The 27,620-nt window shown below is 35.0% G+C and overlaps 2 protein-coding genes across 2 annotated transcripts in view; both read left to right on the top strand.

Annotated features, from left to right (window-relative positions):
• LOC127844462 (acid phosphatase type 7-like) overlaps positions 1-19,078 on the top strand; it is a 38,457-nt gene extending 19,379 nt beyond the window's left edge. The window contains exons 3-9 of the mRNA XM_052374703.1: positions 663-755; positions 4,360-4,530; positions 7,073-7,148; positions 8,528-8,651; positions 9,442-9,639; positions 10,945-11,138; positions 13,131-19,078. Of these exons, the coding sequence (XP_052230663.1) occupies positions 663-755; positions 4,360-4,530; positions 7,073-7,148; positions 8,528-8,651; positions 9,442-9,639; positions 10,945-11,138; positions 13,131-13,678 (1,404 nt within the window). The 3' untranslated portion in view covers positions 13,679-19,078. The remainder of the gene's footprint in view (positions 1-662; positions 756-4,359; positions 4,531-7,072; positions 7,149-8,527; positions 8,652-9,441; positions 9,640-10,944; positions 11,139-13,130) is intronic.
• LOC127844484 (uncharacterized) overlaps positions 1-27,620 on the top strand; it is a 276,328-nt gene that overhangs the window by 127,626 nt on the left and 121,082 nt on the right. Inside the window, exon 7 of the transcript XR_008032757.1 lies at positions 11,813-11,957. The gene's annotated coding sequence lies outside the window, so the exon portion shown is untranslated. The remainder of the gene's footprint in view (positions 1-11,812; positions 11,958-27,620) is intronic.

Here is a 27,620-nt window from a genome sequence, read left to right as displayed (position 1 = left end):
AAACTTTGCAAACATTATTTTGTAATGAACTATCAAAAATAAAAACAGCAACATAAATTTAACAAAAAAACCCATCTACATATACTATTTTCTAACTGCCAATCATATGGTTTTCTCATGCAATGTCTTAATTTCTGGGTGGATCTCGCTCAAGCTTTCACACTTGAATGACTTCAATATGAAGATGATGGTAAAAGGAAAGAAATGTGTAGCTTCCACTAGTTTTGGCAGAATTATAGCCCGTTGTCTGTTATTCCACTGTGGAATATTGAGCTTTAAACTTGTGTACTGTTTTCATCTCTTCTTATACAAGTGGATTGATCTTTGTTAAATTTTTACTGTTTAATTTCCTTATGTAAAAATGATGATTGTTAAGAATCACAAAAATTTTTAGGCTAAAACATTTTTTTAGCAGAATAATTGCCCTTTATGTGTGCACTACAGAATATTTAGTTCAAAATTGTGTTTGTTCAATTCCTCTTACTTCTTTTGGGATTTTGCTCAACATTTTACACCTGAACTTGTAGACGATAATTTTGTATGGATATGTCTGTGTCCAATTATGCATTGTGGGCATATCAGTGTCAGACACATTTCTAGTAGAAACAAAATGTTCTATACTTGACGAATTGACAAGTACATAGTGTTTACATATGCTACAGAACTTGGAGCCTGGTAAGACATACTACTACATGCCTGCCAGTAACGATGTCACCAATGAGCCATTATACTTCAAGACGCCACCTGCTGGTCCGGTAGGTTTGCATTTTCTATTGAGTATGAGAATTACTGGTATAAAAACTAGTTTCTGAAGATAAATATTTTATGTGAATGGTTATGACCCCAGGTTAAGAGGGATGATATTTATCCCCTCCTTGTCCATCAATCCTTCCTTAAGTATTTATGTTAAAAGAATATACTTTGCTAACATATTAACCAGCATTTTATGTTATAAACATCCTATATTGATTACTATATTGTCTACCTAACTGGAGTTATGGCCTGTTTTGAAAATAACCTTTTTTTTCGCGCGTTTCACAAAAATAGTGTTGCTATAGGACTGAAACTTTACAAACATATTAACCATTGTGTGAACTAACACACCTATTTTTTTCACACATAAATAGTGTGATCAGACAAAAGCTTTGTAGGGACAATTGTGTCCTATGAAAAATTGTTGAGTTCATAAAACTTGTTTCTTGTTTCTACGCCCCCTTTTGAAAAAGGCGCCATATAGCACTCTCACTGTCGGTCAATGTTTCTTTCTGTCTCTTTGTAAGTGTGCTAAGTTACCTTTCTCAGCCATATCTTTGCCAAATGTTGCCAGATTTGCATATTATAACTTGGCACTTATATCCACAATCACAAGAGGAGGTGTGCATATAACACCCGTCACTCTAGCTCAAAGGTTAAGGTCTAACTTAGCGTGCAAATTTCAAATATCCTGTTTCAGCCATAACTTTGCCATTTATTGAATAATTGTTTCATTCTTTTTAAATAAATTGGTACTAATGTTAACAATCATTAAATGATATGTCACATGTTACACCCATCTCCATGCCTCAAAGGTCAAGGTCACACTTAGAGGTAAAAGGTCAAATCTGGCTTTAAGTCAAACAGCTTGAAGTTACCGTCTTAGGCATTACTTTGTTATATATTGAAGGATATGATAAAACTGGGCACAAATGCAATATATTATAAAACAAAGTATCCCCTTAAAACTGGTATTGCTATCTCAAAAGTCAAGGTCATGCTCAGTATTTACAGGCCAGAACAGGCTGGATTGTACATTTGTCATTCATTACGCCATTTCTTAATATTTTACCACCAATTATCACCACAAGGAAACAAAATATCAAAGGTCAAATCTAGCCAATTACCAGTGTGTCTGAGCTAAAACTTTGTCATTTATCATGCAAGTTTTAGCTCGACTATTATATATGAAATATATATAGTGGAGCTATCCTACTCACCCCGGAGTCGGCGTTTCCGTTTCCGTGCAAATGTTAAAGTTTTCGTACTACCCCATATATTTTCAATGTCCCTTGACATATTGCTTTCATATTTTGCATACTTGTTTACCATCATGACCCCAACCTATAAACAAGAGCAGGCAACTGTATCAAGCATTTTGACAGAATAATGGCCCCCTTTATACTTAGAATATGCATATTATTGATAGATCTATGTTAAAGTTTGAGTACTACCCCAAATATTTCCTGTGTCCCTTGACATATTGCTTTTATATTTTGCATACTTGTTTACCATCATGACCCCAACCTACAAACAAGAGCAGACAACTGTATCAAGCATTTTGACAGAATTATTGCCCCTTTTATACTTAGAATATGCATATTATTGATAAATCTATGTTAAAGTTTGCGTACTACCCCAAATATTTCCCGTGTCCCTTGACATATTGCTTTCATATTTTGCATACTTGTTTACCAACATGACCCCAACCTATAAACAAGAGCAGACAACTGTATCAAGCATTTTGACAGAATTATGGCCCCTTTATACTTAGATAATTGAACATTTTGCTTAAATTCTCATAACTTCTTTATTTATGATCAGATTCTATTAATACTTTGACAAAACAACACTTACCTGAATACCACAATGGATTCCACCCAAACAAAACTCCACGCCCCAACCCAGAATCCCTGCCCCCAACCCCACCCCACCCCAAAATTATTTTTTTCCTTTTTTTTTTAAATTTTTGATAGATCATCTGATAAATGACCACACACCACATTATACCCCCTCTCACCCCCCCCACCCCCCCTCCCAATTTTTTTTTTGTAATCCTTTTTGTTTTGAAAGATCGTCTAATTAATAAATGACCACACCCCACATTATACCCCCCTCTCAACCCCCCTACCCCCCCCCCCCAAAAAAAATAAATAAATTTGTTTTCCTTTTTTGTATTTTTGAAAGATTGTCTAATAAATTATTGAATATGAACAATTTCCCCATGATGGCTTACGTACCCCACATTATACCCCCCTCTCAACCCCCCTACCACCCCCCCCCAAAAAAATATTTTGTTTTCCTTTTTTTATTTTTGAAAGATCGTCTAATAAATTATTGAATATGAACAATTTCCCCATGATGGCTTACGTACCCCACATTATACCCTCCCTCTCAACCCCCCTACCCCCCCCCCCCCCCAAAAAAAAATAATTTAATTTTGGTTTCCTTTTTTTATTTTTGAAAGATCGTCTAATAAATTATTGAATATGAACAATTTCCCCATGATGGCTGTCCTCTGACAGCTGTTGTTATGATTACTCACCACCAATGCAACCAAGAGGAGAATACGTGTTAGTGTATTGACTGTTTCAGTACCTCAAAGGTAAAGGTCACACTTATAGGTCAAAGGTAAATTGGCTATAAACAGCTAGCTTTTGACATAAGCAGTATTTGGGGACAAATGTGGAATGAGGGTCTTCTTTTCCCTATGTCTTGTTAATGATGCTTTTGCAAAAGAATGTGATATCGCAGTCTCTCAGTCCATAATTGACTTACTCTAACCAAATTTTTACACAAGCATCCGGCAGGTTAAAACAAACTAATATGTTAGGAAATATATTCATCCAAGGGTTGCTTCAAGGAATGCCAGACATGACCTAGAGCTGTTCTTATACAGATAATTGTATTTGTATTATGACATTAGGACCTCCACAGTTCCTAGAATGATGACAAGTTATATCTCCCCAAAGGAATGGAGTTCAGATTGGAAAATGATTTGTATGAAATATAAGTGCATTTCTTTCACTGATTTTAGGATGTTTGTGTCCGTTTTTGATACAAATTTGAAACATGCCCACTTGCTTGCAGGAACCACTTAATATAGACAAAGTTGTACATGTAACTTGCAGTATCATATATGCATATAATTTCTTTGGCTAGCTAAACTACCAGCTATATCACACCAGGAATTGCTAAGTTATGGCCCTTGAATTATTAGAAATTTGTCTATTAGCTGATACTTTTAATATGATCTTCACCACAAATTGATTCTTTTACCCTCAAGGAGTCATAACTATTTTATTAAGAGCTCTTTATTTCTGGATAGCTCAATTTGTTAAGTGCTGGATTACAAAGCTGAGGATCAGGAGTTCAATTCTTGGCCAGCTACATAACGTGTGTGTGTACGGGTTATTTAATCATTTCTTTTAGCATATCATTTCCACCACCTCTAAATCTTGTAAGGCAGTTCTCACTTATTGGCGTATACATGTATGTACATACTGGTAAACCAGTGTTCCCAGGAAAGAGTGTGCAGGTTAACAGACTGCAGTCATATGATTGAAAACTCTCAACAAATCCAAACAAAAAACTTGTTTGTTTCAGTCCTGGTCCCCTGAGTTCTTGATATATGGAGACCTAGGCATCCACTCCAAGAGTTTGGCCTTACTGGCACAGGAAGCGATGCATGGGAAATATGATGCTGTGCTGCACATTGGTGACTTTGGATACAACTTGTATGACAGCGTTCCTGATGGGCAATATATGGGAGAAAATGTAAGATACACATTTATGTGATCAATTTATTGAATTGGATTTAGTTCCTTTTTCGTTTGATCCCTATAACAATGTTCCTTAATGTTAAATGACCCTCTTCATGCAAATATTGGTCTTATGCCAGTGTAGCTCCAGGGACTGTATTCCAGTTGCTTCTTAAGTTAAAAAATAACTTAAGTTGAAATATTGTGCAATATTTTTTCTTATCTCCGCCATTTTTTCTTTAAACATAAAATTTCACTTAAGTTAAATTCTGGTAGCTTCATAAACTTAATAAATTTCTTTACTCTGTGTATTTTTTCTCATATATTTAAAATTAAGTTAACTTCCTTTAACTCTTATAGGAATTTCTTAAAGAGAAATACTAAGCGTCTCATGATTTGTATTTGACATTTCAAATTTAACTTAAGAAATTTATTTAAGAAATTTCTTTAACTTAAGTGAAAACTTAAGAAGCTACTGGAATACGGCCCTAGACCAGCCAGTGCATCTGCGCAGTCTGGCCAGGACATACCATGCAATTGGGCAAGCTGGTCTGGATCCCAGTTAAGCTGAATGTATATGACATAAGACCCATTTTTGCACGACACAGCTCAAATTGTCCGAGGAAATGTTAAAAACTGAGAAAAAAGGCTGCTTTATTATTTTTTAATAACCCTTGTGGCATTGTAGAATGTATTATTCATTCTGTGTGGCAAAGTTCTGTATTCTAAACAGCTCTGTTTGTTCACTACCCTCGGACTTTGCATCCTTTTGAATGAAGTCAGATGTGTGATCAGTTGTTAATATCCATACATTAGGATTTGACTGCTTGAATTTTTAAGCACTTTTTCCTTCTAAAAAAATAATATGTTGGAAATTAAAACATGATTTCTTTTATCACCTTAACATAAGTTTGTAAGTGGGATTTCAAGATTTCGTGCCAAATGTCACTTGACAAGAAACAGATTGCAGATCAAGTTTCTGTTGATGAAACATCAGGATGACTCATTCATAAATACCCAATATAGATTTATGATATATTTTCATGATATTCATCACATAGATTTGTTATTTATTTTAAAACCATAAAAACATTATCACCGAAATCTGAAGCCCATCTAGTACAAAGGGAAAAGTATAATAAGTGAACTCCACATATTTCCGTTTTACTTGTGTCACTGAAAAAAGAAAGAACATTATGTATTGAACTTTTTATAATCTCATGTCATGCATAATAGCAGTTTTTTTCATCAGGCGGCAGCTGTTGCTGTGTGATGCAGCATGTGTCCATGTAACCATGAATCATATGTGTCTTGTTCTGAGAAAACTGGGCTTAATTTATGTGCGTAAAGTGTCGACCCAGATTAGCCTGTTCAGTCCGCACAGGCTAATCAGGGACAACACTTTCCGCTTTAATGGTATTTTAAGTTTCAAGGAAGTCCCTCCTTACCGAAAATCAAGTTTAGGCAGAAAGTGTCGTCCCTGATTAGCCTGTGCGGACTGCACAGGCTTATCTGGGACGGCACCTTACGCACATGCATTATGCCCAGTTTTGTCAGAACAAGACACATATCATGACATATTGTCATATGAGCCTCATTCTGGGAAAACTGGGCTTAATGCATGTGCGTAAAATGTTGTCCCAGATTAGCCTTTGCAGTCAGCACAGGCTAATCAGGGGTAATACTTTTCGCCTAGATTTGATTTTTGTTAAGAAGAGACTTCCTTTTAAAGAAAATTCCATAAAAGTGTAGTCGCTGATTTGTCTGTGCTGCTAATCTGGTATGACACTTTATTCACACGCATTAAGTCCATTTTCCCCAGAACAGGGGCTCATATGGTCTTTTTGCTATTACTAGCATCATGAAATATCTAACACTTTTAGTCATAGTTGTTGATCATTGATATTTCATATTCTTATTTTTCTTCCATGTGTATTTAATTTTGTTATAGCTCATGTGAGCAGCAGACCCTTGTATATAAGTCATTTTTAATGTAAAGTAAAATGGGCATCGTCAATAGAGAACACAATCATCGGAGTATATGAACATGCAGTTTTTATGTCCCCCACCACTATAATGGGGGACATATTGTTTTTGCCCTGTCTGTTGGTTTGTTGGTTGGTTGGTTGGTTTGTTTGGTCAAACTTTAACATTTTGCAATGACTTTTGCAATATTGAAGATAGCAACTTGATATCTGGCATGCATGTGTATCTCATGGAGCTGCACATTTTGAGTGGTGAAAGGTCAAGGTCATCCTTCAAGGTCAAAGGTCAAATATATAGCTTCAAAGCGGCGCAAACGGAGACATAGTGTTTCTGACAAACACATTTCTTGTTTTGTAGTATGTTTGTACCCACTGCTATGCAGTACGAGTGGGTAAACTGGGAGCACCATGGACATCTGTTCATTGAGGCAAAATTGTTCAGAGTCATTCTCCTACACTTTTCAACATACAACTTTTATTTTAATGCATTGTTTCTCATGATTTGTTGACCATACATAGTAAAAAAAAATAAGCTGAATACTGTGTCTACAATGTTTGCATTACTGTTTTAAGGTGGGTGACATTTTCATGCGACAGATCGAGGAGATTGCTTCCCATGTACCTTACATGACTGCACCTGGAAACCATGGTAACAATTGGTCTTGAGTTCTACTGTCATATTGGCCTCATGTCACCATGTAAAATATTGGTGGAATAAAAAAAAATATATATATACATTTTGTAATACATTTTAGAACTCTTTTGACTATATAACCAGTAAATGTTCAAATTCTATAATATTTAATTAATAAATTCAATTAAGTAGTTTTACTTTTTTACATCGAACTTCACAAAATATGTTATTGAGAACCACATCAGCATTGTTATCATTTTATACAAAAAATGTATTATATGTGTTATTTCTGTGTTATACCATAATTAAAAGCATTTACAAATTTTATATTAAAACATAATGCTATTTGTTTAAAGATGAATAGAATAGAATTAAAAATGTACTTCATTAAAGAATTGGCATTCAGACTTACTGAATATAAACTGCTGTGAATGCATTAAAATACTCGTCATTGTGCATATTAAATCATGTGATATGACTTCTTTTATGGTAAAAGCATTACTTGTATTGAGAAACTCCTGTAATTACAATGGTTTTATAATGATATATATATCAATATGCTCCTCAACTTTTATTAAGCTTTCAATGAAGGAGTTGGGTTATTTAAAGTGATTGCTTATGTTCTCTAATCGCTTGCAGCAGTCAATTTGTATAAGGTAACATGTAAAGAAGGGAAGTCAATGAATGACCATTTTAAGAGCTAATCAATGGGCCTGTGCAGTTAACATGTTACACATTCCCTCAAAACCTGTACTCCTGCAACAAATGTTTTGTTTATGAGAATGTGACAGAAAAGATCCCTCAAAACCTGTACTCCTGCAACAAATGTTTTGTTTATGAGAATGTGACAGAAAAGATCAGATGAACTTTGCTAGTTTGTAACTTATTCATTGAACGTGTCTATTAATTGCACTAAACTCTTGCTAACCAACAAAATTCTTGAATTCCTTTCATAAAATGACAACTTTTGTCAGATCCTATTTATATGTGGCAATTTGATGAAAACAATGCTGAATAAATCTTAAAATTGCTCTTCCAATCAAATACCTAAAACATTTTTCTAATTTTGCAATAGATATCCATCTCTTGGAAAGTTTTGTTTCATTAATTTTGTCAATGTTTGCTGTTATTTTGCTGGTATTGAAGTTTGTATTTGGAATTAAGTTTATCTTTAACGTACTTTTTGTTGAGATGGTTTTTGAAATATTTTTAAAATGTAACATACATATTTCAAACCTGATTTTTCCCATAAGGCATAAAATAAACACACACAAAAGACATGGGTGTTCTGGTACTATTTTGAATACTTGCATGTTCATCAACAAAGCATGGTAAAATAATTATGATGTAGAATAATAAAATCATACTAAACAAAGACAATATTTCTATTTCAGAGATTGAACCCAGTGAAGATTTCAAGCAGTATGGTGTTCGCTTCTCCATGCCTAACACAGATTGGCCCATTCCTTTGACCAAGATATGGTACAGCCTTGAAATTGGACCAGTCCATTTAATTAGGTTAGAGACCATGGCTGCACAATGTGCACAATATTTTTCAATTTCAAGAAAAAAGTCTTGTATGGGAATAATGCCTTTCAGTAATGAAGGCGATCTGATGTTCAATGGAATTTTCAGGCAAATTTTATTTTGTTAACCCTTTGCATGCTGGGAAATTTGTCATCTGCTAAAATGTTGTCTGCTGAATTTCTAAAATCATCATTTTCTTCACTTTTTTTCAAAGAATACTATCAGAATAGCAAACAGTTTGGATCCTGATGAGACGCCATGTTCTGTGGCGTCTCATCTGGATCCAAACTGTTTGCAAAGGCCTTCAAAATCCGGTTCCAGCGCTCAAAGGGTTAAATCAGTTGTGTTTGGAGTACACGAGTCAGTAACAGTTTATACATGTACTCACTTTATCTGCCTCACTTTCATAAGTTTTATTTTCATCATTGTCATAAAGTATTTCTCAATCTGTGTTCACTTGTATTTTCTGCCCAAGTTCTACAGTTTGAATTTCTACGTATGAACTTTTGTAATCTTTTTCATAAATAACAAAATTAATGTAGAATACTTAACAGATATCTTAACCTATACAGCCGGGTTTTAGAAAAAATTCAAGGACTACACTTTCTGCCTAAACTGATTTTTCGTTTAGAAGAGACTTCCTTTAAACAAAAATATCATAAAAACGGAAAGAGTTATCCTTGATTTGCCCGAGCTAACTGCCTTGGCTAATCTTTGATGACTTTTCATGCACTTGCAACAAGTCCAGTTGTTACATGGCATATAATATGGCATATTTCAGCTACTCTTCGGAGGTGTTCTTCCTTCAAGACAAGCGCTACATTGAGGCCCAGCGTCAGTGGTTAACTGCAGACCTTGAGGCTGCAAACAAGAACCGACCCTCTACCCCATGGATCATTGCCCTTGGGCATCGTCCAATGTACTGCTCTAATAATAACTCGGACGATTGCAGGAAGAATGATTCCTTGGTCAGACTAGGGTATGTGTTCAGGATATTTGCTCATGAATACTTCCATTTTAATTATTCCCTGACTTTGTCAAAATTATTAACTGTTTATTATTTAGGAAAAATTAAGGAATGTTTAAAATTCTGCTTAATATTGAGTGTGGCAGCTTTAAAAGTGAAACAGGTGGTTTCTGTTTTTAAAAAAATTGCCACTACCTTGATAAAGTTTTGAATTACAGGCTTGTATGAAGACCAAACTGAGTTTAGAGTATTTATGCTGCCACTTTATTACCAGTGGGGTGGGCTGGGGTGGGGGGAAATCTGTTGTATGTAAACAATGTCCTTTAAACTGCGAGTTCTAAAGGTTTGGTATTTAGCATGGAATGTATGACTCGCATGATAAGAAAATGGGTCATGTGTCATATGCGTCCAGACTAGCTCCAGACCAGCCTGCGCACTCAAGTAGGGCAGTTGGCAGTTACTGGCATAAGTACTTAGTACTGGTAAAAATGCTAGCCCATGAAAGTATTAGTTGTTAGAGTGACCGCCATGATATCACTGAAATACTGTAATAAACAGCAAAATGTATAAAAAAATTAAAAAATAAAAATTTAAAAAGTTTTTCTTAAAAGCTTGCTCTGGTACATCCAGTATGGTACTGCTGTTTAATTTGTGACAAAGCTTTTGTTAATATGGTTATCTCAGTTAAAATTATGGTTGAACAAATAATGATTTAGGTTAATTAATTGTTAAATAGGATTTTTAAGTATAAATATTTAATTAAATTTTTATATTAGAATAATAAGTATTATGTTTAATGAATTGTTATGGTAATGATCATGATTTTACAGCTGAACTATGTTTTCTGAAACTCACTTATGTTTAATTTTCTCCCGACCTTGACCTAACTTATTTCATATTAAATAAATGCATTTTTTTTAAAAGTTTTAACTTGAATGATTGGTAATGTTAACGAGTTTTTTGTTCAAACAATTTTATTCCACACAAATTTTGTTTGTTAAATTCAAGTGTGGACGCTTGTTGAGACATTATAAATACTTAGCGCTGAAATTGTCACACATTACAAACATCTAGATGCTTCTGTAACTAAAATAAATTCAATATTTGTTGATTTTATTTAAATTATAGATTGGTTTAGGCACTTTGGAAGTAAACTTATATACCTGGAAATGTATAGTTTCTTGAACTAAATACTTATCATAAGTCTGTACTGGGATATGTTGAATTATGGATATCTTAAAGTCAATTTAGAACTCCCAGCAACTTATAGATAATGAATTTCAGCTTAACAATAAAATGTTATGACTATATCTGCAGATTGGAGGACATGTTCTTCAAGTATGGGGTGGACCTTGTGATCCAGGCCCATGAACACTCGTACGAGCGACTGTGGCCCATGTATAAGGGCGTGGTCCTTGCAGAGAACTACACCAACCCACGGGCTCCCATACAGCTGATCACGGGTTCAGCTGGGTCAAAACATGGGGTCGATACCATGATGGCTTTGAATGGTGAAGCATTATATTATTTGATTTATTTTTCTCTGTTAAAGAGTGTTGGAGTATTATTTCTGCTTGATATGAACATTTTATATCAGGTTTTCAACAAAGTGGAAAACGCTAGTTATTTGATTGAGGTATGGCAGCGTTCATGTGGGCAGTTTTAAGCAGGTGTTTTGCAGTCCATCATTTCATTGTATTTACCAATCTTAATAAAACTGTGGATAAAGCAAGCTTGCATTTAGGCCTTGTTTGTGTATTAAGGGCCCGTTGGTCCAAGGTCAAGGTTACTGTTGCTTAAAATAGAAAAATGATTTTTCTTGAATATGGGTGGGATACCTTTTTTGTTATGGCAACTGTGGTCAGTTGAGTTAAGGTCACTGTAAAAGTCTCTTATTAGACAAAAGGCAAACAGGTGGTTACCCTTAGCTAACTTAAGTTTCCAACTTGATAAATTTGGGCCAGCCTGGTCAAGGTCAAGACATTGTTTTTATGCCCCACTTCGAAGAAGAGGGGGTATATTGCTTTGCTCATGTCGGTCTGTGGGTCGGTCGGTCGGTCCGTCCACCAGGTGGTTGTCAGACGATAACTCAAGAACGCTTGGGCCTAGGATCATGAAACTTCATAGGTACATTGATCATTACTCGCAGATGACCCCTATTGATTTTGAGGTCACTAGGTCAAAGGTCAAGGTCACGGTGACCCGAAATAGTAAAATGGTTTCCGGATGATAACTCAAGAACGCTTAGGCCTAGGATCATGAAACTTGATAGGTAGATTGATCATGACTCGCAGATAACCCCTATTGATTTTCAGGTCACTAGGTCAAAGGTCAAGATCACAGTGACCCGAAATAGTAAAATGGTTTCCGGATGATAACTCAATAACGCTTAGGCCTAGGATCTAGGCCTAGGATCATGAAACTTGATAGGTAGATTGATCATGACTCGCAGATGACCCTTATTGATTTTCAGGTCACTAGGTCAAAGGTCAAGGTCACAGTGACCCGAAATAGTAAAATGGTTTCCGGATAATAACTGAAGAACGCTTATTCCTAGGATCATGAAACTTGATAGGTAGATTGATCATGACTCGCAGATGACCCCTAATGATTTTCAGGTCACTAGGTCAAAGGTCAAGGTCACGGTGACCCGAAATAGTAAAATGGTGTCCGGATGATAACTCAAGAATGCTTATGGCTAGGATCATGAAACGTCATAGGTACATTGATCATGACTGGCAGATGACCCCTATTGATTTTCAGGTCACTAGGTCAAAGGTCAAGGTTACAGTGACAAAAAACATATTCACACAATGGCTCTCACTACAATGGAGAGCCCATATGGGAGGCATGCATGTTTGACAAACAGCCCTTGTTAATAATAGAAAAACGGCCTAAGCTCAATAGCTTGTTGGATGGAGAGGTAATTCATTTGAATTTTGTTAAAGGGTAGCGTACCTGCAGACCTAGCTAGGGATTGCCTTTGAGCCGGTCATTTTTAAGGTCATGTTCAACGTTGCTTAAAAATATACGCTTCTGTTAAAATGTTTGAGTTGGGATGGAGGTATTATGCTGACATTTTCTTGTGTAGATAGCTTACATATAATCCCCCCTTGGGATTCGATCTGGAAGTTGGGTCAAGGTCACTGTTTCAAAAAAGGGGAAAACGAACCAGAACTATTTCAGTAATTGAAGTATGGATGGAGGTATTGCAATGACATTTTTTGTGTGTAGCTCTCTGCCAGTAAAAAAAAAACAAGCTTAGGAACGTACAATCTTTTTAATTTAAATAATGAATATAAATTGAAAATCCTATTTTTTAGCCTTTTGCGTTTTTTGTTTATATAAGATATAGTTTTAAGCTGAAATAATAATTTAGAATTAATTATTTAACAGAAATAAATAAAAAAAAAATTATACATACAAAAGAAAACAACAAACATTACTACACAACCCACTTAAATGAGGCAGAGGTGATTACATTGAATTGTCTTTATTTACAGAAACTTGGTCAGCTTTTCGTATGGATGACAAGGCCCTGAACAGTTACGCTCGTCTCAAGGTGTACAATGCAACAACTCTGTACTGGGAGCAGGTGGCTGTCTTTGGAGGGGCCGTGCTAGACTCTATCTGGGTCACACAGGAATCCCATGGACCTTTCTCCAGTAGTGCCTTCCAGGGCGAGCAAAAAGTGAAAATAGACGAGCAAATTAAGGTGGACGAGCAGAACCTTGAGAAACACAATCTGCGACAGAAGCCGGAGACAACTGGCGATACTTTTAAGGATAAGGTGTCTAAAGTTATTCAAGGTGCTGATATTAAAGTGATCATAGGTGTGTCCTTTGCTGTGTTCATACTGGTGTTCTTGTTGGTTGTGTGTATTGTTCGTGCCTGCAGTGGCCGGAGGACTAAGTCCTACAGGCGCTGGGACAGTCTGGATTACGGGAAAAAGTTTTACTCCAATGTGAAGACTGACGACACAAACGTGGATGATTTTGAAGTGGATGTGACTGATGGTAGATCAAAGCTCATTGATTCCAGCAGAGATTGAATCTCTGAATCATTATATAATTTGTTTTTGTTGTCATTTTTTTTAATGCAAATCCATTTTGATATATGTATTATCTGTGTTTGAATAGTTGTAGAAAAAGGGCTGTACCAAATAACAACAGTAATTGTGGAGATATCTGGAGATGTTAGGTTTAGTCCCCACCCTGGGAATATTCTCAAAATCTTCCCTAAATACCCAACTCATAGGTCTAGGGAATGAATTGAAGTGTTTAAGTAAAGCCATAAGCCACATGCACTTGCTGCCTCCTTTTGTTAAACAAATTCTTTTTTATTTTGTTAAACCTTTACCACTTACAAAAGTATTTTGACGCATTTGTAGTCCCTTTAAAAGTTAAATTTAATTAAAGACCTTTCTTCCCAGAGAATACTTTTTAATGCACTATTTCCGACCCTTAGATACTAATGAGCTGCAGACAGCTATAAATGCTGTTTGCACATAGCCATTTTCACTTTGCTTCTGAGCAGGAAAGGGTTAAAGTAAATAATAATAAATGACAAACGACATAATACCTAATACAAATGTTTGTTTGTCATGTCTTGAAACAAAAATCTATAATAATAAATGACAAACGACATAATACCTAATACAAATGTTTGTTTGTCATGACTTGAAACTAAGATCTGTAATAATAAATGACAAACGACATAATAGCTAATACAAATGTTTGTTTGTCATGACTTGAAACTATTAACTATTTAAATTTTATTAGCATCGCAAACCCTGTTTTTTTTATGCCCCCCGCCCAAATTTTTGGGGGGGAGCATATAGTCGCCGCTTCGTCTGTCTGTGTGTCCGTCTGTGCACAATTTTTGTCCGGGCCATTTCTCAGGAATTAATGACCGGAATTCAATTAAACTTTATGGGAAGCTTCACTACCAAGAGGAGATGTGCATAGTATCAGCCGGTTCTGGTCGGATGATTTTTTTACAGAGTTATGGCCCTTTGAAATTTTCCATTAACTGAATTCTAATCTTGTCCCCCCAACTACTGTACAATATTGTGACAAAAAAACCTTTGGGGAGCATCACCCATCTGCGAAGGTTTCTTGTTTGTTTAGAAATGATGTGCCTGAAATATTAACTATGAACTTCATAATGCTTCATATGCCCTAAGACTATTAAATTCTGCTACACTTGCCTGCTAAGATTCATGGTGTTTTGGAAAATGTTTATTCTGTATCTTTATAATACTTAATATATGACATAACCTCAGTTGCGTTTCTAGAAATGTACGAGTTGAATGATTTTGAGTGTAAAACAATATATATATAATACTCAAATTCCAGACCCATAAAAAAGTAGATGAAAGAAAGATCCCTATTTTGTCAATTTTATCTTTAAACAAGTAAGGCTCGATTGGTCATTGTCGGCTCGGGTACTACTTACATATACCCCGGGTACTTTTAAGTATACTTACATGTACCCCGGGTACGGTAAATATACTAAAAGATTAGTTTAATCACAGCTGTTGAGGTAATGTAGGAACAGCTGTGATTGTTGTTGAAAAGCTCCTAAGGGGAAGGGATTGGTTTAAAAGTGACAATATCACATTAAATTTGTCAGTGTCAAAGTACTTAACTGCTTATAATAGTTGACCATAAATGGCCTAAGTTTGCTGCAAGTTTTTAACACTATACTATTCAAACAACAACATTAAACATGCAACAGTCAGACTGAAGAGAGGAATTAGATGAAAAGCTTGGGAAAATCTTCATGCGTATTACTCACAAAAATCTCAGAAATCTGATACATTGTTAGTTTTTACATGGAAACTCATTTTGCCTTGTGGTTTATTTGCTTTGTCCTCACTTTATGAGATTATTATTAAAAACTTGTACATGTATTTATTCTAACTTTTAGAGTTTTTTGGTAATGAGCATGTATCTTAGATGTAATATCTTTGTATGAGGTATCTCATATTGACGTTTATGGTCTTATATGAGCCGTGTCATATGAAAATGGGTCATATGCTATATGGGCCCAGCGAATCTCCAGGCCAGACAGGGCATTAGCACAGTCTGGTCAGAAACTACCCTGTCAGTTTATTAGACCAGGAAACATTTCATGACTTTATACCGGACAAGGCCACTCCTGCGCAGACTGGTCTGAAACTACTCTGATGGCGTATTGAACTATACCTATTTTCACATGATACGACTCATATGTAGATATGCCAGCTTGAAACTTGCAGTTTTGTTGTAGTGGCTTACTGTTCTACTTGTACATGCATTTATGTGTGTTCCTATTCATGTATCATGAAGGTTGTGGCATGTTTTGAAATCATATTATGTTCTTACATTGAGAACGTCAATACACTACCTTTACTTGTGTTTTAGTGATTATGTGTACATGTAAATTAAAACACAGATTGTTGGTTTACATTGATCTTTTGCACTGGCCTGCATTCTGTACTGAATTTTGTAGAATGAAACAAAAATAAGACAAGACATACTTATGAAAAGTTTGTGTTTCAGATATTATATCACACTCATAATGTTTGAGTCATTTTGATTTCCTGTGGATAGTCACACATTATTTGAAATATGAATTTACATTTACATTTATATGAGTGATGTTCTGACTGACTTCTGGAATGTTTTCATCACACAGGTAACCATCTTGTTTGTAGGTTTTGATTGTGTGGTTTAGTCATTTTGACTGAACCTCTGAACTGAAAAATGTAAAGTAAAGAATTTGGAGTGTTATATAGAGATATCTATCTCTATATGTATATATATATATATATATATATATATATATATATATAAATCACTACCGGTATTTGGAGTGTTTTATATATATCAATCACCAATGAAAAACTTTAACAATGAGACAATATATGCTTGGTCTGAGGTTTGACCCTACAACAATACCGCAGAGGCTGTTTGGGAAAGTAACTCCATGACACAAGTTTGTAATATACATTATTTATATGGGTTATACTTCTCAAATTATAATCATGTAACTCTGATTCAATGGAATCTCAGAATGGTAAGACATAATTACCTGACATGAGTCTGTCTGTCAAAAAATAAGTTGTGCAATTTGTTTCCTTTTGACAGCTTTCTAATTATGTTTAAAAACAATAGTTTTTGCATGAATATTTCCTTGATCTCAAATGTTCATGACTACTTTGCATATTCTGGGTTGTCATTATTGACAGATTTCCAATCAAATTTGTTGGAAAATCATTCCAGAACCTTACAAATTGTTATTTGTATCTAAACATGGAAACCCCAGAGATAGACCAAATCAATAAGGTCAGGGGCCGTATTCCAGAAGCATCGTAAGTTAAATTTTATTCTTATCCTTAAATTGAGAAATGTTCTTATGCGTTTCATTACATATTGCAATAGATTAGCATCAAGATATACATTTAAATAACATCATTATGCGAATGTTATTTTAGGAATACCAAAAAAAACCATATGTTTCCTTATTTACTAAAGAAATACAAAACATTTTAATTTTTAACTTAAGTGAAATTATTTAAGAAATGACTTAAAATGGTTGTGGAATACGACCCCTGGACAACTGTTTCATTTAGTTACAACAATCCTGTATTAAAATGGAGATAGTGTGTCGCAAGCACACACAAAACACATTTTTATTTGGAGTTAATTTTTATGTCCCCCTCCACTATACATGTAGTGGGGGACATATTGTTTTTGCCCTGTCTGTTGGTTTGCTTGTGTGTTTGTTTGTTTGCGCCAACATTTGCAATAACTTTTGCAATATTGAAGATAGCAACTTGATATTTGGCATGCATCTGTATCTTATGGAGCTGCACATTTTGAGTGGTGAAAGTTCAAGGTCAAGGTCATCCTTCAAGGTCAAAGGTCAAATATACAGCTTCAAATCGGCGCAAAAGGGGACATGGTGTTTCTGACAAACACATATCTTGTTTATTTATAAATTATTTTTAAGATTGTTTAATGCAATGTTTTGGTGGTGGTTTTTGTCATGTTTCATATGTTGAACTGAAATGTTTTCTTCATTTAGAGACTTGCTGTCTGTTCTGCAGTGACCCCGTAAAGAATGCGATAGATGTACGAAAAGGAACAATCCTCATAAAATGTTCTGAACTTTGTTAAGAGTATAACTTAGAGTTTTAGTAAGCGTAATATGCGTGAAATATATCATCTCAATGAAAGTTCACATTAAGTCTACAAGTTAAGTTGCTCAATCAAACTTAAATTTTATATATGGGCAATGCTCTCTGAAAAAAGGGTTTAATGCATGTGCATAAAGTGTCGTCCTAGATCAGACACTTTCCGCCTAAACTGTAATTTTGCTAAGAAGAGACTCTCTGTAAACAAAAAAATACCATACAAGGAGAAAGTGTCGTCTCTGTTCAGACTGCACAGGCTAATCTGGGACGACACTTAACGCATATGCATTAAACCCTCTATTCACAGGGCATGGCCCATATGCAGTTTGTCAATAGTCTTTCTGGAGTTATTAGTATTTGTGTCACTTTCTACACAGATTACCTTAAACAAGATTACAATCACATTGACTTGCAATTTGTTTTTGAAAATTAATGCGCTTGTTTTTTCTTCAAAATCTTATACTTCCATAATTGCTGGAAGAATTGCATTTTAAATTTCACCCCTTTATATGAGGTACATTTAAAATAAATGAATTTGGGCCCTTTTTTCTTCCAAATATGTCATGACACATCAGTTTGACACATGCAGGTTTGGTTTTCGCTTTGAAGCAAATAATGCACATACATGTACAACAATTTTTTAAATGTTAAACACTTTTTTCAACAAGTCCTGTTAAGTTAAGATTAATATGTATGGTGTTAAGCAAATGCAGGTATTAAAAATCTGTATGTAAACATTCCGTTTATTGAATTTTTGTCTTAGTTGTTATTTGCTCGGCTGTTTTCGGAGAAAACCCGAGGTATTGTCATAGCCAGCTCGATGTCTGCCGTCCGACGTCAGCCGTCCGCTGTAGGCGTTGTGCTTAAACCTTACCATTGGCTCTAAAATCAAAGTGCTTCCACCTACAACTTTGAAACTTCATATGTAGATGCACCTTGACGAGTTCTACACGCCACACCCATTTTTGGGTCAAAGGTTAAGGTCACTGTGACCTCTAATATAAAACTTTAACATAGGCTCTATAGTCAAAGTGCTTCCACCTACAACTTTGAAACTTCATATGTGTAGATGCACCTTGATGAGTTCTACACGCCAAACCCATTTTTGGGTCACTAGGTCAAAGGTCAAGGTCACTGTGACCTCTAAAAAACAACAACATTTTCTGACAAGCTTTCGCAGCCGAGCGTGGCACCCGTTATGCAGTGCTCTTGTTTAATTTCATTTCAGTGACATTGTTGAATTCAATAAAAATATATTTATAATATAAATATTGGTGTTGTTGTCTTGCATTTCAATAGTAAGGTTGCATTTGGTACCAAACACATGATCTTTACTGAATGGCACCATTTATTGTTTGGAGATTCAAAAATAAATGAGTGACAATACTTCTGAGGTGGCACTAATGACATGCTGTTGATTGGGTTATCTACTCTTTGACAATATTAGACCTTTATTTACTTTGTCTTACCAGGAAGAACAAAATGGCAATGATTTTATGGGTTTTACAATTATTATAAATTGCTGACAAATATTTAGACGATATGACTATATTGCGAAAAAAATGCACCTCTCCACACTACAATTATAACGATTGTCACACATTACCTTTAGTTGGTAATTCAAGACGTGTTCACTCAATAAAATATAAATCAGTATAGTAGGTGTCAACAAGAGATGTGTTTGTTAGAAACACAATGCCCCCTCCTGCGCCGCTTTGATTTATTAAAATTAAAAAAAGACCTTTGACCTTGACCTTTGACCTTGAGGATGAACTTGACCATGACCTTTCACCACTCAAAATGTGCAGCTCCATGAGATACACATGCATGCCAACTATCAATGTGCTCTCTTCAATATTGCAAAATTTTACCTTGACCTGACCTTGAGGATGAACTTGACCATGACGTTTTACCACTCAAAATGTGCAGCTCCATGAGATAAACATGCATGCGAAATATCAAGTTGCTATCTTCAAAATTGCAAAATTTGACCATTGACCTTGAAGGATGAACTTGACCTTGACCTTTCACCACGCAAAATGTGCAGCTCCATGAGATACACATGCATGTAAAATATCAAGTTGCTATCTTCAATATTGCAAAATTTGACCTTTGACCTTTAAGGATGAACTTGACCTTTCACCACTCAAAATGTGCAGCTTCATGAGATACACACGCATGCCAAATATCAAGTTGCTATCTTAAATATTTAAAAAGTGATGGCCGATGTTAAAGTTTTTGGACGGACGGACGGATAGACACCATATATTTGAAATTTGACCTTTAAGGATGACCTTGACGTTCACCTTTCACCACTAAAAATGTGCAGCTCCATGAGATACACATGCATGCCAAATATCAAGTTGCTGATCTTCGATATTTAAAAAGTTATGGCCAATGTTAAAGTTTTCGGACGGACAGAATATTCTACATTTGACCTTGAAGAATGACCTTCACCTTTCAGCACTCAAAATGTTCACCTCCAGGAGATACACATGCATGCCAAATATCAAGTTGCTATCTTCAATATTTAAAAAGTTGTGGCCAATGTTAACGTTTGCGGACGGACGGAATATTTTTATTTTACCTTGGGGATGACCTCGAAATTCACCTTTCACCAGTCAAAATGTGCAGCTCCATGAGATGCACATACATGCCAAATATCAAGTTGCTAAGTTAAATATTGAAAAAGTTATGACCATTAAAGTTTTCGGACGGACGGACAGACTGACATACTGACGGACAGTTCAACTGCTATATGCAGAGGGCATAAAAAAAAGGGCGTATCCAACATCTGATGAATAATTAGATTATGGCAGGGACCTGTTTGTATAGGTTTCTAATTATGTTGACACAGGATACTAATGTTGTGTAACACCCTTATTGACATTATAAAATAAATATTTGACTGCTTAACTTTAATTATATTAATTGAATATGAATAAATACCTGTTATTTAAAGAAAAGTAACTTGAACTTTTTTTGTTTGTTGTTCTTTACTTAAGATAGAGCTATATGTGTAAACAATGTGGTTTTAATTATGATAACTAAACAAGAGATGTGTTTGTCAGAAACACAATGCCCCCTACTGCGCCGCAATGAAGCCATATATTTAGATAGATAGATTGTTTTCAGTATAATGATACAACATGATAACACATATCTACATACATGATAAAATAGTAAAACAATAAACATGTATGAGAAATGAAACCATGCCAATAACATTATACCAAGGATTACACAAAAAAGAGGATTTAATCTCTTATTTCCATTGTGGTCCTTGGATATTGATGGTAGTGACATAGAGAGGCATGAGATGAATATCAGACATTTGAGTTATAAAAGACAATTATTTGCATTAAAACGTAGATATATTAAAATGTGGATCAATTAAAAACTATATAGATCTAAAAGAATGATTACATATTAAGAAGATGAGTTTTAACTGACAACTTAAAATTAGCTATACTTGTAATATTCCTTAAGGAGGAAGGTAGTTTGTTCTACAGAACACAAGCATTATATGCAAAAGATTTAGCACCAACACCTTTGACTTTGGGCAAAATATAGCACCCACTTTCACTTGACCTAGTCTTGTATGAATGAAGATTGTCAAAGGGAACAAAGTTTTCACTCATATATTCAAGAGCCGAACCATTTCTGATTTTGAAAACATGACAAAGGGTAGCTTGCTCCACTCTCTTTTGAACAGGTAACCAGTTCAAAATCTTAAAATGTCCAATACCTATATGTGACATATGACCTAGATTGAGGACAAACCTTATTAATTTATTTTGTGTGACCTGAAATTTATCTTTCCAAAGTTTGGAAATACCATGATACCAAAAACAACATGTGTAAACGAAATGACATTGAATTAGAGCCATGACCAGAAGTGTCTTAGTGTGGAATGAGAGAAAATCACGTTTTCTGTACAGAAACTTGAACCTTGTATTTGCCTTTTTAACAACAGAACTAGCCATGGAATCACCAGACAGAGACTGATCAAGTGTAGCACCAAGATATTTGACTGTAGAAGTTGACTGCATATGAGTACCATTACAACTGACATGGACAGAAGCACCATACTTTAACCTAGGTTTAGAACCGAATAGAATTGTCTCTGTTTTACCTAAATGAAGAGAAATTATTGTCAATTAACCATTGACTGACATACTGTAATTCATCTGACAGTTCTTTTTCAATGAAAGACCTGTCTTTACCTGCAACAAGAATGGCAGAATCATCAGCATACAGAAGAAGTTCATTTTTAACCACTGCATGCATATCATTTACATATATTAAAAAAAGTAGTGGCTCCAAGATGGATCCCTGGGGAACACCGCAAGTAACCTTACCACTAGAAGAAAAAGAACCAGCTACATCAACAAGTTGTTGCCTGTCAGAAAGGTATGACTTAAACCATTGAAGAATATCAGGACTGAGACCCATGGCATCTAGTTTCATAAGAAGAACTGACTGGTCTACTGTGTCAAAAGCTTTTTGAAGATCCATTAAAATCATACCTACAAGGTGACCTTTATCCATATGAAACCTAATAAAGTCTGACAAATGAATAAGGCAGGTGTCTGTGGAAAAACACCTCTAAAACCAGATTGAAATTTATATAATAAATCTTTTTCTTTAAGATAAGTACAAATTTGGTCATATACAACTCTTTCGAAAACTTTAAAAATAATACTTAAAATAGACACAGGCCGGTAATAACCTACTTCAGTTTTATCATCTTTTTTATAAAGAGGAACAACTTTAGCAGACTTTAAATCATCCGGCACAGTACCTTGTATAAGTGACACATTTACAATGTGTGTTAAAGGAAAAGTAATAATAGTTGCACTATCCCTAACAAAACGAGCTGGAATACCATCTAAACCAGTAGGTTTATTTTCCCCTAGCTTATTCAAATACTTTAAAATACTATTTTCTGACATCAATAAAAATAATAACTACAAGGTGTAATGCCTTTTAATGAATTTGATACAAACTGATGGCCAAATCTGTTCAATGCTGCAAGTAGTTTAGCTGTAAGATTAGATGCAACATATTAAATTTTTCAGCAACCTTGAATTTATCAAAACAGATTTCATCACCTATTTTCAGACCAATGTTGCATGAAGTTGATGAATTCCCCTTTTTAGATGGTAGACCAAGTTCCTTGAAGGTTTTTCATAAGGATTTAGAATCATTCTTATGATTTTCAAAAGATTCACTAAAATAATTCTCTTTAGCCTTAAAAATACAATCATTGGCTTTGTTCCTAAGTGATTTAAAGTTGATATAATTTCTCTTCAGTTTTGTGTTTCCTATACAAATGAAAAGCACTATTACGACCATTTAAACACTTCGTAATGTCTGGAGTAATCCAAGGTCATGTTCTTTGTTTAATACACATTTCTCGAATGGGAGCAATATTATCAATGACATTTAAAATATAGCCTTACAAATGTTTCATGCTTCAGAAACACAATCACAAAGTATCACAGGTGTCCAGTCAACCGCCAGTAATGCTTGGTGGAAGTCATCTTTATTATAACGTTTCAAAGAACGTGCTTTTATAGTGTTATGTTTTCCAATATAGTTTTTAGAAACTTTCCTTGTGCAATATGTAGTAAAATGGTCACTTAAACATGTATTTTAAACACCTGACTGAGAAATCTTTTCAGAGTCTGAAACAATAATAAGATCTATTGTAGTAGACGATGAATGTCCAACTCTAGTGGATGTATTAATTAACTGTTTAAAATGAAACTTGTTGAGAAAAGAGCAAAAAGTAGGAAATCATGTGCACTTTGATTTATTTCGGGTACAAACATCAATGTTTAAATCACCTAAAATAAGAATTTAATATTCCATAAAATAAGGTGAACTAGAACACCCAGTTTCAAATAGTTCCAGAAAGTTCAGCTGTTTTGGAGGTCGATAGACGATGCCAACAAGTATGGGTTTGTTCTTCGGAAGTAGAATCTCTGCCCAAATAGCTTCCAAGTTTTCATGAAGGAGAACATTCCGGTCGGTAAACGCCAATTCACTTTGAATGAATAGACAGACTCCTCCACCATGTCTGTCTCTATCGCGACGAATAATGTTATAGTTCTGGATCTTAATTTCAGAATCTGAAACAGTTAGGGTCAATCCGGGTAAAATCGGACAGGGTAAAAAATCCGACACTTCATAAAATATCTTATTATGGAACATAAAGTTCATCAACACCAGTTATTTTTGGATTTTATGAATAAGACAGTTATTCTTAGAATTGATATTAAAAAAGAATATTACGTCATCGGGAATTCCTCTTGTATTTAAATGAGTTCTGGGATATTCTGCGAAATTCCTTTCAAAAGCAAAACAACGCCATCCAAACCTTCAAAGTCCGTTCAAGGAAAAACTTTACTTCCTACAGGTAATATAACACTTTAATATCAAATGTTGTATTAGAAGTGATCCTTATTCAATAGAGAGCATTTATGTTATAAATATTCATGGATAAATTGAATGTTATTAACATTAAATGAGAAAATGTCGGACAGTCAATTTTTCCCGCTTAATAAAGTTCGTTGCCTCGCACAATCTCTTTTCTAGAAGAGTCTTAAGGCTGCAGAAAACTTGGTGTTCTCATTCATATGCGAGTTGTTTCCCTTTTCCTATCTCTACTTTGCCATTATACCTTTGGCTAAATCTACAATAAGTTAATTTGCATCGATATTTTTCATTGCAAATTAGTGTGCATATGTTTTAGCCAATATTTGTTCTGATAGGATTATAACTTTTCATAAACGAAGAAAGAAATCGTGTATGGGGTATACGTTTTCGGTATTTGGGGTATTCCACTACAACCCAATTCCCCACGATTTGTCCCAATTTCCAACATTTTGAGGTCGGGACAATCGTAGCTCTATCGGCGAAGGTCCTTGCACATTTGTAGCTAGTCGTGGACCGGTCGTAAGTGATTTCTGCAACTAGTGAGCTCCCGAAAAATCGTGGCCAGACGTGTTTAAAATTTGGCCAGGACCTCCAAGACTAAATTTAATCGCATTTGACTCGTAACAGCGTCGTAGTGCGTTCGTGGGTGTTGTAATGGAATCGTTACTCAATCGGGAAATCGGTGATCACGTGATCTGTCTACGAATCAGCTACGACTTTTTCAAGACTCACGAGTTCAACCCGAGTGAGTTGCGAGCCCGCCAAGATTCTCGCGATTTAGATCAATATCAATAGATATTGGCGCCTACCGGGTAATTCATGTATGCGTTCGTTGAGGTCCTAGCTTAGTCGTGACCGATCTGCATCATTCGTAGTACAATCGCAGTAGATTCTTACACATCGTAGTGAAGTCGCGATCCTATTCGCAAGATTTCAACCGAACCCTACGATTCGTCATAACTCAATTGTACCAATGTCGTAACTGAATCGTAGACCGTCACGAGTTTTCCCGATTCAATAAATGCGATAAATCGTAGTAAATCGTGTGCTTGTTTTCGTTGTGGAATAGGGCCATATGCGCCTTTTATTTTAAGGCAAAAGGCCGCCCGTCTAAATTCGGTCGTAAGGGTCCGATGCAACGATATAGTGTGGGTTTTAAAGTGAAAGACTGTTACGTGAACAGTGTACAAGAAGACTTGTCGCATTGCTTTGCAATTTAAATATTTTAATTTGTGAACAAAATATCGAAGTTATAAAAGTTTTTATAATGGTTGAAGTTTGCAGGAATATGTAAACGAAGTTTTACTCGACGAACATTATAATTGTATTGACAAACATACATAATACATATGTACAGTCCAACCTGTCAACAAAGACCTCTCAAGGGATTTGGTCGTTGTGGTCTTTGTTCACAGGTGGTCTTTATTCGCAGGGTCGATCGAAACTTTGCAAAATATGCTAGTAGTTTTTTAACAGGTACCTTATCTATGTATGTGCTCTATTGTTTAAATGTTTGAATACTTATGCATGTATAATGAAATAAAGGATTGAAAACACAGTTTTGTTTTACATTTGTATATTTATTCGGGTTGTATTTCTATTCCCTTATGTTGTTATTATTTATTTAATTTATCATATAATCTATAAATAACTATTGACATACATGTATACGTACATGTACATGTAATTCTACAAAGAACAAAGTACAAAATACACATAACATTGCAAACATTTATACATGAATCACTACTACACAACCAGTAAATGCACTTAGTCATTCACTGACGCGAATTCCGACTCACGCTTAGGGCGTTTACTTTCACAGTTAACGTTCTCCTCGAATTCGTCCATAATCTCATGTTTACGCTTTAAAATGCTCTGAATTTGAGTTTTTCCTACACCAAGATCACTAGCCACTCGTCTACAACTGTGTCCTTTACATAACAAACTAATGACCTTAACGCGTTCTTCCAACGTCAAGAACTTACGCTTGGAAGCCATGATGGTTAACTTGAACTGACAATTTACTTTTCTATAATCTATGAACGTCTTATTACGGAGAAATCTAAGAAGAGAATGACAATCAAAATGTTTGTCTTTAATAGGCATCGTAAATGATATGAAACCGTTAATTTCCTTAATGAGTTTATGAAAGCCACAAATTTGTCTTTGATATTTTCGGCAATTAGTACATTAATCGCGAGTCACTTAAATACAAAGGCAAATTTTTACACTTTTGACAAACTGTCAAATGCATAAAAGAAGCAGCCGACTACCAATTAGCAATGCATGCTAAATAAACAAACAACTGCTATCGAGTGCAATAAACTGTCAATTGCCAATATCTCCATAGCGACCGACGAGTCCACTGGTAAGATGTGTATCACGTGACTACGCAGCGTCCTGGTGGCCATTTTGTGTTTTGAAAGTTGCGAAATCGTTGATTTTTATGATTGCAGTGGTCGTTGTAAGCTATCAAAATGGAGATTTGGGAATGTAAAAGGGTGGTCGTTGGTCTTTGTTCACAGGTGGGCTTTATTCGCAGGTTCAATATATAGTGAAATTGTTCGGGAGGAAATCGGTGTGGTCGTTAATGACTGTTGGTCGCTATTAACAGGCGGTCGCTCGGGCAGGTTGGACTGTATATGATGTATATAATGTATATATGTATAGAATAGGGATATACAATGATTTATTTATAATATGCACATTTCAACTATATTTATAAATGTATGATCATTTTTATTTCCCAGAGTTATACATTTATCAAAGATCTACTCACAAAACAATATAATTGGTAACATGTTCGATGCACAAAATATTACCATAATAACTTATACAACCACAACGATCAATTTTCTAGAGAAAGCAAATCATGTGGAATTAATGAAAAACGATCCTTGTTTAGTTATCTCTCCGTTGAATGCGGTTGTTGTGTGATTAGAATCTTTGGTATAACACTATTTCGATTCCTGTCTTAAATCTGAGTCCATATTTTAGACTTAAAACGTTGATGAATATGGGCCCAATGGTCTAATATAATTATCTAAATCGGTCCCGTGGCCGACAAGAAATGACGCAGGACAACACCGATAACGTTAATAGTTTTCAAAGATAAATTGAAAAAAAGTTGTGCGTTTGTTTTTGTCGGATTCTAAAGTCAACAACAACCTGGAGATGCTGTGTACAAATCAAATAAAATAAAGATTTCAAAACAGTTAACTGTGGTTGCATTACCAAATTTATACATTGGAACTAAATAAATGAAAACAAAATCTACGTAGTTGTGGCATTTTACTACCCAGAATTTGCTTAATGGCGTAGATATTTTTGTTGGGCTAGTAAGATTTTAGAGCTAGTAAAACTT

This window comes from Dreissena polymorpha, chromosome 9, assembly GCF_020536995.1.
Source record: "Dreissena polymorpha isolate Duluth1 chromosome 9, UMN_Dpol_1.0, whole genome shotgun sequence".
In the NCBI taxonomy this organism is placed as follows: Eukaryota; Metazoa; Mollusca; class Bivalvia; order Myida; family Dreissenidae; genus Dreissena; species Dreissena polymorpha.
Note: the sequence above shows the minus strand (reverse complement) of the source record. Positions and strands in the feature narration are given on the sequence as shown.